Here is a 12,686-nt window from a genome sequence, read left to right on the forward strand (position 1 = left end):
AGGAATACATGGTCCTATATTCAATATAAAACCTTAATACAGTGGAAGCTTTACTTTCCATCTATATCCTCTTAGATTAACAGCAGTTTTCATTTATAAAATCAACATTAGTAAATTTGAATTGTTATTAAATTATGGGGTATGAGTAACGTAGTGAGATTTCTGTACTTATGCTGATCGTGTCCATTAAAGCAGGCCAGGAGTTTTGAAACTACTCAAAGAATGAAGCAAATACGATCACTTAAAATAAAGTAGAGCTAATTTTAAAAATTTAATGTATGAGAAGAAAATAAGTGTTCCTTTGCATAAGGGATAAGTCCTTTGGCATAGAAATTCTTTCTCAGGGAAAAGGAAATTATCAACACATGAAAAATGTTCCTCCTTTGCAATTGACAGTAATCAGTAAGTGTTGAGGAAAAGTGATTACAGAAATGGAAAAAAATCTTTTCAGTATGTGGCTGGAGGATCAGCAAAAACATTGACTGCAGATTCTGGCCTAATGCTAATTCAGGAGAATGGTAGGAGTTTGAGAACTTAAATGTGAGGCTTGTGAATACAAGTGGTACTAATGAACATTCTGTTAAGGCCAAAATGTGGAGATGTAACTAGACTTACTGGAAGGAAATAGCCTGCCTAAAAAAGTCTGTAAGGAGAATATTTTATTTTAGATCTTCAAAGGCTTTGTTCTCTATTTAATTTTATGTAGGGATAGAAAAGCTTAAACTCTACCTTGTTAAATGAACACACAAAACAACAGCCATTTCTAAACTAACCTGTTTGTGATTTGAAAACAATAGAATACACAACAAAATACACCTGAAAATGTGCTTGAAAGGGAGCAAAGTAGTTGTTCTTTATGTCAAAATATCAGTCCTTGGGGACAGAGTGATAGAACAGTGGGTAAGGCATTTTCCTTGCATGAAGCTGACCTAGGACCAACCAGGGTTCGATCCAAGACATCCCATATGGTTACCCAGCCTGCCAGGAGCATTTACTGAACACAGAGACAAAGTAACCCCTGAGTGCTGCTGAGTGTGACCCAAAGACAGACAAACCAACAAAAGCAGTCTTAGGTAATTTCTATAAATTTTTTCTTATTGATGTTTCTATGTCCCATGAAATTAATATCACATATTTAGTAATTGTCAGATAAAAATATTTTAGCTTTTACTTTAAATATTTTTGCACTGAAAATACATTGGCTATAATTGTACATTGTCTTTCATGTTCAGCATTACAAAGCAACATCAATCTATAAAATATTATGCTCACCATAAAGTTTAATTTAATCATTTATCAGAAAACTGACCTCTTAAATAAAATTTACTTATTCCCTTTCTAAAAACCACTTTCTTATGGCCTTAAGATTTGTTTTGATTTGTAATTTTTTTGTTTTCATTTTTAGCCTTCAACACAAGAGAAATCATATAGTAATTGTATTTTTGTCTGATTTATTTAATTTAGTGTAATTATTTTAAGTATAATCCAAGAAATAGCATAAACACAATACTTTTCAATTGTGTATTTGCCACATCTAATTTATCTAGTTATCTATTCACAACAACTCTTGCTGATTGTGAACAACACTGCTGTCACAATTTCTTTAAATTATTATTTTTTATTCCTAAAGTAAATACGCATGAGATAATTAAAATATAACATAGAATTATTATTTTTGAATTCTCTGAGCTATCTTCACACAATTTTCAATGTCTGTACCAAGTTATATACCACTAACATTAAACAAGGGTTTTCATTTCTTCACTTACACAAGGAATTTTCTTTTTAAATTTAAGCATACATACACACATGCAAGTATAATCTTGTAAAGTGCTAGTTACAACATCATTGACATGAAATCTTTTTTAAAAATATTATATACCCTAAATGTTATTTAGCATACCAGATAATAATATAGATATTACTATATATATTTTCCTTAAATATGTTTCCTGATTAGGTCCTATGTTGCCTTCAGTCATAAAAATTAAATCCCCAAATCAAAATGCTTATGTAACATCTTACCTAATGTTTTATTTTTTTCTACTCTAAGAATACTCTTCTCCTAAACTTATGTTGAATTTGATTCACAAGGAGATTATGGGACTTAAAATATCCCAAAAAATAAGACATTGATTTACCATTTTCTATGTTCAGGACTGTTTTTACATGGATACTCTTATTTAATCATCCCAATTTAAAAGGAAAGCATCATTAAAATATCCATTTCATCAATGAGAAAATAAATTTCAGTTTCTGTAACTAATTAGTGTTTTCTAATGAATGCTTTTGAAGCCCAAATAGTATGAATTCCAAAGTTTTCACTTGTAATTGTAATAACCACTTTCCCTGTCAAAGAGGTTTGTCCAACAGAGCTGGAAATACACCTTGGATTGTGGTCAAGAAGTTGGTTGGCTAGAGTAGTAAGGGTGAAACTCAAAGGGAAAAGTGAGAGAAATGAAGTAAGGTCAGAAGCATGGGAATTTCTGAGATGATGGATTTTTAGTGGTAAGATGAGAGCCAAGAGCTCAGAATGTGCTTTTGGATCCAGTGGGAGTACATCTAAGTGATACTTGGCATCGGAGTGAAAATGAGATTTAAAGGAGCAGCAATTGTACCAACAATCTTAAAGCCAGAACTAGAGAATTTACTGTTCTTACTTGACTGTTAATAAAGGTTACACATCTGTTTCCTTTGTGAATCCAGTAAAATTATTAGCTATATAGAGCATGGCATCATCATAAGGCACATGTATTTGGTGATTAATTCTGAACATCAGCTATATCCTTAGTATTATTAACTACTGGAAATGTTGCATGAGACATTTATGTAGCATGAGAAATTTAGCATTTATGATTCATAAATATTCTGTCTTCATGCAGATGAAATTCAGTTGGTTGTATATTTCAACCTAGAACCTCTCTTTGCAGAGAAACTCTCTTCCTCACTCAATCTAAGATATTCTCCCACCTCATTTTACTTAAATAACTGTATTATTACAGTCTGAGTATTTACCCTATTTATCCCTCCAAACTTGAATGTAATATTCCTGAGAGTCTTTTCCAGTCTCTTCTGGAATGAGAGTGATATCTTCTGGAATGACTCAACCAACACTTTGAATGAATAAACAGTGAATCGAATATACTAAACTTATAGTGAAAATATTGGTCTTTTCAGGGCAATGCTTATGGAGGTTTTTCCTACAATTAGGTTAAATACTTTTAGGATTAACACTTAGATTTTATTGAGGAAAACCTCTTTCAAGGAATCAGTCTTGTTTCATGAAGATTGTGAGTTTTTGAGTTTTGAGTTTGCTTTTGAGTTTGCTGAGGTCTTGACAGCAGGTCTAATTTTGTTAATGCATGGAGAAATAAACTGTTGGCAAGATACTCGAGTCTAGGTATGATTTTTTGTATGCTAGTAATCTTTCTTTCCTTCTTTCTTTCTTTCTTTCTTTCTTTCTTTCTTTCTTTCTTTCTTTCTTTCTTTCTTTCTTTCTTTCTTTCTTTCTTTCTTTCTTTCTTTCTTTCTTTCTTTCTTTCTTTCTTTCTTTCTTTCTTTCTTTCTTTCTTTCTTTCTTTCTTTCTTTCTTTCTTTCTTTCTTTCTTTCTTCTTTCTTTCTTTCTTTCTTCTTTCTTTCTTTCTTCTTTCTTTCTTTCTCTTCTTTCTTTCTTTCTTTCTTTCTTTCTTTCTTTCTTTCTTTCTTTCTTTCTTTCTTTCTTTCTTTCTTTCTTTCTTTCTTTCTTTCTTTCTTTCTTTCTTTCTTTCTTTCTTTCTTTCTTTCTTTCTTTCTTTCTTTCTTTCTTTCTTTCTTTCTTCCTTCCTTCCTTCCTTCCTTTCAATGGTATGTCATTTAATTCCATTTTTTTAAAGCATGCCATATGTGCTTCATAATGTAGCATGTGTGTGTGAGCTGAAGCTGAAGATATCAGATTCTCAATTTGGAGCCAAGGATTGGCTAACCATAGCCAGAGTATGCTTTATTTTATTTTATTAGTTAATATTATTTTATTTTGGATTTCAAATTATAGTGGTCTATGAGCTCAGACTCTGATTATGGTATATGAGAGAGATCAGCTGGTATCGTTTACAATACTTTTTAGTGGTCATGAAATAGTGTAAAATATGTTATGGTATGTTTCTAATTTACTAGATTTTATATCAGAAAATTATCACTAAAGATTTTGATTTGTCTCTACTCTTAGACCCTGTCTTTTGATCCTTTGAATCTTTCTGTAATTTTAAGGTTCTTCCTCCTATGTTGTCAGGGGAATGGGGGCATTTTTTTTAAAATCATGTTACCCAGAATAGATAAGATAAAATTACATGAATTTATGAACGTCTAGACATATTAAAAAAGAATGAATTATTTCAGAAATATATTATTGGATGGCTATAAATATTAGTCTTTACCTAGGTAGCAGTATAGTTTTGTCTAGAAATCAAGATAAGATGTCTGGGCATTGAAGAAGGGTAAGAGATGATATTTGAAGGAGAGAAGATATTCTCAGAAAACTACTCGAGTGAATAAAAAGGTAGACCAAAAATGAAAATTCTCAGGACTCTGAGAGATAGCACAGTGGCATTTGCCTTGCAAGAAGCCGATCCAGGACCAAAGGTGGTTAGTTTGAATCCCGGTGTCCCATATGGTCCCCCGTGCCTGCCAGGAGCTATTTCTGAGCAGACAGTCAGGAGTAACCCCTGAGCACCACCGGGTGTGGCCCAAAAAACAAACAAAAAAAGAAAATTCTCTTAACTTTAGTTTCCAGAGAGGAGGAGGTGACAGACAAATAAAATGAGCAAAATAACAATGACACCCACAAGAAAGGTTAATATGAAAAGTGGAGAAAATTTTCTTAGCACTCAGCAGTGCTCACAGAAAAGTAAAAGCTGGGAATCTTGAGAGATTTTGTGATTGTACAGTTGTTTTAACTTAGTGTTAAGGAAAGAAGGTACTTGACATGAAACAGAAGGGAATACTTTAGAAATTATTTTAAATGCTCATATTTGTTACTATTATATAGACTGTTGTTTTCTGCCTAGAGATTTAAAACTGTTATAATTGATGAAAACTATTCTGCATAATTTTTATTGATTTTTGGGCTACACCCACTGGTGCTTTATACTTAACTTTATATATTCATATATCCAAAATTTTTCAAAAGTTAAGCAAAATACTATTGTATATTTACTGAGTATGTTTTTCAAACAATGTCATTAATATCCAATGATATGTAAACAATATATTTTTAAGGTGAAATTTATGGTGTAAAATATCTACCCATATCTCTCTGATCATACCATCATGAAGAGAGTGACTCCCAAAATCTTCCAATTAAATTTATTACTCTTTAATTTTTTCTTCCAAGGTGACCATTGGTCTGCCTTTTAGCTGTAAATTACTTTTAAATTTCCATGTTTAAAATGAATGTTCAAACAACCCACTAAAACTTTTGAGGTTAACTTAAACTAATAAGCATGTGCATAGAACTAGATAAATGTACTTTGCCCTCAATGTTTAAGGAGTTACATAAGTCTAATGTCTTTAGATTATATTGTGTGCTGCTAAGAAATAGTATGTACTACAACTGGGGATTTGAGGGACAAAGTAATTGAATTGTACATGGGCTCAGTTTTGTTTTTCTTAATGTTCTTTGGCTGAAACTTCAAGTCTGGGATATCATCGATGGGACTACCGAGAATTCTGTTTATGGGTGATTGGGCTTCCACTGTAACTTTACCCTGTCCTCTTTCTTTGCATCTTTGTTGTCATAATTAAAATAATAAAAAAAAATACTGTTACGTAGTTAATGATGAATTCTCTTGCCAAGTCTGACTTTATGTTAACAAACAAAGTTTTATTTGCCACTATTGCCTGTTATCTTTGCCACTAAATTTTAATCACCCATTTCAATAACTTTTGATCTGGACCTTTACTGTGTTGATTACCCTCTTTTGCACAAATTCGACCAACTTTTATTCTAAACTCTTTGACTGTACCTTAGCCTATCTTGAGTTGCTTCATTCAATTTAAATTCCACTGTGTAACTACTCACTCACGTAATCTTGGAGATCTGATTAGTGATCTCTTGGACGATTCCAACATACCTCTATTTCATAGCCAACATGATTTTTGAATGGATAAATCTATCTACAATTTTCTATTAATAATTGGCCCCAAACATGCTGTTGTTAATAGATTGGTAAAGGGTAGAATTAATAAATTGCTGCTCTCCATTAATATTTATGGAAAGTCTCAATCAAAAAAAATAAGTATTGGTTTTGGGACATTTCAACAATGGTGAAGGATTACTCCTGACTCTGTGCTTAGGGATCACCTCTGGTCATGCTCAGAAATTTAATCTGGGTCAGCCATAGCAAAGCAAGCAACTATACCCCTGTGCTAGATCTTTAATCTTTATTTAAAAATAGGGAACTGTCCATGTATTGTATATTGGTAATTTTACTAAATTCATATCTATTGCCCTCTTTCATTAACCTCTAATTTCTTGTTCATCTTACACACTAGTCAAATTTCTACCTCTGGGCCTTTCTTCACATTTGTTTTTATAGATGTCTAAGAAAAGCAACTTCTGGCATTAATAACCTCCCAGGTGAAAGGTGGTATCTTAGAGAAACCTGCCTTTATCCTATTACACATGCTTCACCAGCTGTGAATTGCTACCTCCCTTATATTTTCTTTCTAACTTCTGTCTTTTGCTAAAATTTCTCTCATTTACTTATTTTCATTCCCATAACTTTCACCATATCTTATGCCAGGCATCTCTTCATCTTCTTGATCTGAATTATATACTTTCACAATAAACTGGTGATCAAAAGGAATAGTTTTTTTGGGATCTGAGAGTTGATTCATCACATTAATTAAATCAAAAGATGAAGTCATGCAAAACTCATTAATAGCTGCTCATTCAGAAGCATAGTGAAGATGGTAAAGTATTCTTCTAGAACTGATTTCTTAACAGTTGTGATATAACTATATCATTATATTATATATATCTATATAAATATCATATACATCTATATAACTATATGATACTATTTATGGGAACATAGAATACAGAATTATTATTTATGTAGGAACAACTCCCACGGCCACCATTATATATATATGATGAAATTGAGTCCAGAAACTACAATACTATTTATCAACCATTTCCCTTTTGGTTCATTTTAATCATGATTAGCAGTCATGTGTTTATCATCCCTTTCTGTATTTATTTACATGTTCATTTTCTCATCATAATCTGTTTATGTAAATATGAATATCTAGATATTATTACTTTTATAAGTATTATGTGGTATGGGTCTTTGTACATCTAGTTATATCACCATTACATTTTTCAAATTATTTGTATCACAAATTATTATCACAAATTATTTGTACCAAATTATTTGTATCTAATATATGTATCATATTAGAATCTAATGGTAGAATCTAATGGTAGAATCTAATGGTAATGTATCACCATTACATTTTTCAAATTATTTGTATCACAAATTATTATCACAAATTATTTGTACCAAATTATTTGTATCTAATATATGTATCATATTAGAATCTAATGGTAGAGATCACTTACTTCAATGGTTCTGTAGTATTTCTTCATTAAACTCAAATACTTTTTTTCATTATTTGGTAAAAGGACTTTTATTTTTTTACACTTACAAATAATACCACACTTTACATTATTGTAACAATTTCACTTTGACAACCTAAGGAATTACTCTAAGGTTTATGTGGAAAGAAGAAATTTTAAATCAGAAATGGTCCATGGCGTTACTGTGATTAAAAGCATGACACTGTGACCAGGCTGTCTGGATTCAAATTTTTACTGTTTCCCTTGCTATTCTCCCAGGAAGGCAGAAAACCAGTTATTTTGAGATCTTTTCATGAATGTCTTTGCTTTACCTCATTCCCTGGCATCAGTCGGTTAACATGGCCTAGATGCCCTGGGTTTCTGTGGATGCTGCTAGAGCCAGTTCCTAAGCTGTTGCTGCTGTTGGTTGCTCCAGAAGCCAGAGCTCAGAAGGCCTGTGGTTTCACACATAATCACTTCTTTGTATTAATTCAGCTTTTCTCATCCTTGGAAAGGTTTGTGGTCAAGTCTGGAGCTCTTTCGTCTCCCACCTTTCCCTTTTAGTGTTTTAGTCATGACGTCTTTGCACGGGGGTGGGGGGGAGGGGGATGCATAAAGACATGCACTTATTGTGTCTTTAACCGGAAGTTGATCATAGCCAGAAGTTGATCTTAAATTGATAATCTTAAACCAGAAATTGCTAATTTTAAGTACACATATTACCATTATCTGATCATAGATTTTTGGAACTAAAAGAGATTTTAAATGAAGGCCAACAGTCTGATTTTATAGGTGAGAAAATTGGAATCTAAAGAAATTAAGTGATCTAATAATGCCACTGTCTAGTTAATGGTAGAGGTGGGAGCAGAGCCAGTGTCTGCATAGTTCGCTCATCCTTGCCATAACATTCACTATCATGTACTTTCTCTATAAGATATATTTTAATTAATGTTTTGTTTTTAATGACTCAAGTATTTTAAAATTTAAAGCAATAAAAAATGACACCACATTTTTTAAATTGATATAAAATGTTTTGCTTTAAAAATTGAGTAACAGGTAATATTTTTCATTGTATTGAGAGAATAAGACAGCACAGTGCTTTGTGAGGCTAGGGATTTTCTGCATTTGGGTTCTTTGACTTTCAGAAGCTTATTAAGAGGAATCCTTCAATAATGGTGCTTTGGGTCTGAAACAGAACTGTGATGATCGCAATGACAGAGTTTACAGTGAGAATATATTTTTTTGTCATATAAATAGTGGCTAATTTAATTTATCAAAAAGAATAAAATATTCTTTTTAATTAGCTTGATAATATTTTTAAAGATATGAATTTAGAATTTTGCATCTTGGTTAAAATTTTTGGAATTTTATTCCATTTCTAGATCTTCTAGCTGTGCCTAAGCATCCGTATGCTGCTATGGAGAACTGGGGACTAAGTATATTTGTTGAACAAAGAATACTGCTGGATCCCAGTGTTTCATCTATTTCTTATTTGCTGGATGTCACCATGGTCATTGTTCATGAGATATGTCACCAGGTAAGAGAAAAAAGGATCAGGTGTAAGTACACTCGCCAACCATTTAGACTGTCAAATGACTTCAGATACTTAGATTAGGAGTGAATTTATCATATTCCCAATTAATGTTTAATTATATAGAGAGCAATAAGAAATTCTTTTTCAGAAGATAAGTCATTTTTCTCAGATGGCAGCACAAACAAAAGCATAACAACGCATCATATGGTACAAACAACTGTCACTCAGTTTTGTTGAGGAGAAGGTGTACCACCCAGCAGCCTCTTTGGAGACCCTCATCCTGTTACTATTCCTTGTCAACCTTGCTTTATTTCCTTGTGATTATTGGTGTGTATATATGATAAGTGCAGTGATGGCAATGATTTATTGCATTGCTGCAAGATGCAGCTGAGTTTTGTGTACGTGTCAAAATTTGCTTTAGCTGAAATCAATTTGGTATTCCCCTTTTCCCATCACACAGACACTTAGGAAGTCTTTCAATAACTCAGTCTTACACTCTTTGTTCTCCAATGATTGATATTTTTTTGTCTTGACATGTTTAGAAATTCATATGTAAATTAGCCAACTTTGTAGTGCAGCTAAGATAAAATTCATTTCAATTTGATTTGATGCACTTTTCTTTAAATGAATGGGAGGAATTACAGGGAAATTTGCAGTGCTTGTTTGAATCTTGGTTTCCCCCCCGCAAAATAAGTATAACTAAAAATAAATGCTAATAAACAGCAATACCAAGATTGGTTACTCATTATTAAACATTTAGATCCCATTGTAGTCCTATGTCACTTCAATTGGTTATAAACCTACAGTTAGTTAGAAAGCTAGAAAAGATTAAGAAACAGTAATGTAAAATATATTTCCAGTGGAGGATAAGGAAGGACCTGCTAAATCACAGAATAGAAGAACTGATTTAATTAGATTTGGTCATGACCCCAGTTACCTAAATTTAACATTTTGCAATAAACTTGAAATATATATATATAATTGTATTGAGAGAATAAGACAATAAGACAGCACAGTGCTTTGTGAGGCTAGGGATTTTCTGCATTTGGGTTCTTTGACTTTCAGAAGCTTATTAAGAGATTTAAGGGAATCATTGCAGAAAAACTGGGATTCCCTACTGTGAAAAATAGTTTTCAGATAAATTAAGAATTTTTTGAAAACTATCTGTTTTGAACATTCGTAGAAAAAAAGTTACTTCTGTGACTTTTTTAAAATGAGTATATTGAGTAGAATATCACTGTTTCTAAAGCAGGATCTCATTTTTTCTATATTATGTTATTTTCTTGTTAACCGTTTAGTAGTGCTGGGCCACTTCCTGTTGAGGAACAGAACAAGAAGTTAGGAGAAACACCTAATAAAATCCATTATCACCAGGTTATTTTTTTATTGTTCCTTTTCCGTTCACAATACTTAATGTCATAATTTCTACTTCAGGGTTTCGATTTAAAGAGGAAACATGTTTTCAGAAAAATAAACTATTTTATGTTCTGTGGGCTATACCTCAACTCTACTCAAAAGTCATTTCTGGTGGTGCTTCGGGAACCGTAAGATGCAAAATGTGGAACACAGGTCTCCCTCATGCAAATCACATATGCTCATTCAGTCCTTTGTGCTTTCTCTGGATCCAAGAATAGCAACCTTTAAAATAATTTCTTTATTTAAACACCATGATTACAAACATAATTGTCGTTGGCTTTCAGTCATAACAAGAAACCCCTCCTTTTAAACCTTTCATATTTTGTGATAATTAACATGCTCAAAGTTATCTTATTTTTATTTTAAAATCCTTTTGACTACGTTCTACATTTTAGATCAAAATTAAAACACTAGGTCTGAATTTATAGTATAGGGGTAAAGCACACACCTTGCATAGAGCTGGCCTGAATTTGATTCCTGACACTACAAGGTCATACTAGCACTCTGAGGTAAGGCCCTTGATGGCCCTGAAGACCCTAAGGTGGTTTAGTAATACCCAGAACCTCAAGAGCAGGGTAGAACCTTTTTCCTCAAGTCCTTGTGTTAACCTAGAAGCCCAGATGGTGGAAACATGACACCCCTAGAAACTCTTCCCCAAAAAAACCTTTGAGCATTTCTTGAGAGGGAAGAATCCATCACTCCCATTCAACCCTCCAAAATCTAAAATAATTGACAACAACGTTATTTAAGGTGCTGCTGCAGATGTATTTGATGTATATATAGATGTATGTGATCAACTTTTCCTTCAATTTTTAAAATAATTAATGCCCAGTAGGGTCTTCTCTTTAAGGGAAGAATATTTCATCAGCCTCAAATATTCTTACCCAACTCATTTGTCCCCTTATCATTAAAGCCTTAATGACACTTGCTAGAGATAATGCTTTTTTGCTTTTATAGTATCAACTGTCCATTTCCATTTCACCCACCATTAGAATCTGATATTGCATTGTACATCTGGTCCTTTCATTTTTTATTTACTATGTCACATTATTTTCCCTCTAGCAACCCACACTCCCAGTCTTCACACTCTGACTTTAATTCATTATGTTTCAGGCCTTAAGGATAACTTCTAGGATGATACTGTATTAATTCTTTTAACATAAAAATAATCTTACCTTTCGCTGCAATAAAAGTAAAAGAATTTCAGAATACTACAGTATGTTATAATCCAATTACCAATTAAAATAGCATTCTTTTTTAGGAAGAAATTTTAAGGCTAGTTTTATTGCAGCTTTGAATCTAGAATCATACTGATCTTAAGATCCTTGGTTATTTCCATAAATTGCTTCTGTCTTTAAAAGGCAATACTCTATACTTCCAAAGATGAATCTTTCACTGCCTACCAGGGCATTATTTTCACTTTCTGTTATCAATTTACTTGAAGGTTTCCTGCAATTTCAGCAGTTACCCAATAACTCTAATGTACATTGAGTAGCTCCTATTTACCCCTTATTAGGCAAAACAAAACAAAACAAAAACACTTTTACATCTTCCACATATTAGGCCTTCAAATACTTGAAGATAATAATTTTTTCACCTCATGAATACTTTCATCTCTAAGTTAAAATCTCCCTTTGTGTATTTGATCATTCTTTTCTCCAGAAAAACACCAAAAAAAAAAAAAAACTAATGTCATCCAAATAATGGAATGAATTTACAGTCTTGTCACAGCATGCTTTTGATCACAAAATCATTAGTAGATTAAGTCTTGCTATGATAATTATAGATCAGTATCCATCATTTTAGATAAAAACGATTATGGGGGTACATTTGATTTTATTTTGTGCTAATCATTTTGTCACTGCAGTGGTTTGGTGATCTCGTGACCCCTGTTTGGTGGGAAGATGTGTGGCTAAAGGAAGGTTTTGCCCACTACTTTGAGTTTGTTGGTACAGACTACCTCTACCCTGGCTGGAACATGGTAAGTTCTACTTTACTTTGGAAAGCTTGCCCTAGTGCTATCTTGGCTTATGTTCTTTTCAGAGATGAATAAAATTATCAGTGGGAATATATAAGTAAAAGAATCACAATTTTTAATATTAGTATTCCAGATCTCTTTTATTTATTAGAACCAATTT

General features: G+C 32.4%; 1 protein-coding gene across 1 annotated transcript in view; it reads left to right on the plus strand.

The window, feature by feature from the left end:
• The window catches only part of TRHDE (thyrotropin releasing hormone degrading enzyme), a 429,201-nt gene that overhangs the window by 222,727 nt on the left and 193,788 nt on the right, over nucleotides 1-12,686 (plus strand). Inside the window, exons 4-5 of the mRNA XM_049783963.1 lie at nucleotides 8,981-9,135; nucleotides 12,416-12,529. Of these exons, the coding sequence (XP_049639920.1) occupies nucleotides 8,981-9,135; nucleotides 12,416-12,529 (269 nt within the window). The remainder of the gene's footprint in view (nucleotides 1-8,980; nucleotides 9,136-12,415; nucleotides 12,530-12,686) is intronic.

The sequence above is a fragment of the Suncus etruscus genome, chromosome 11, assembly GCF_024139225.1.
Source record: "Suncus etruscus isolate mSunEtr1 chromosome 11, mSunEtr1.pri.cur, whole genome shotgun sequence".
Classification (NCBI taxonomy): Eukaryota; Metazoa; Chordata; class Mammalia; order Eulipotyphla; family Soricidae; genus Suncus; species Suncus etruscus.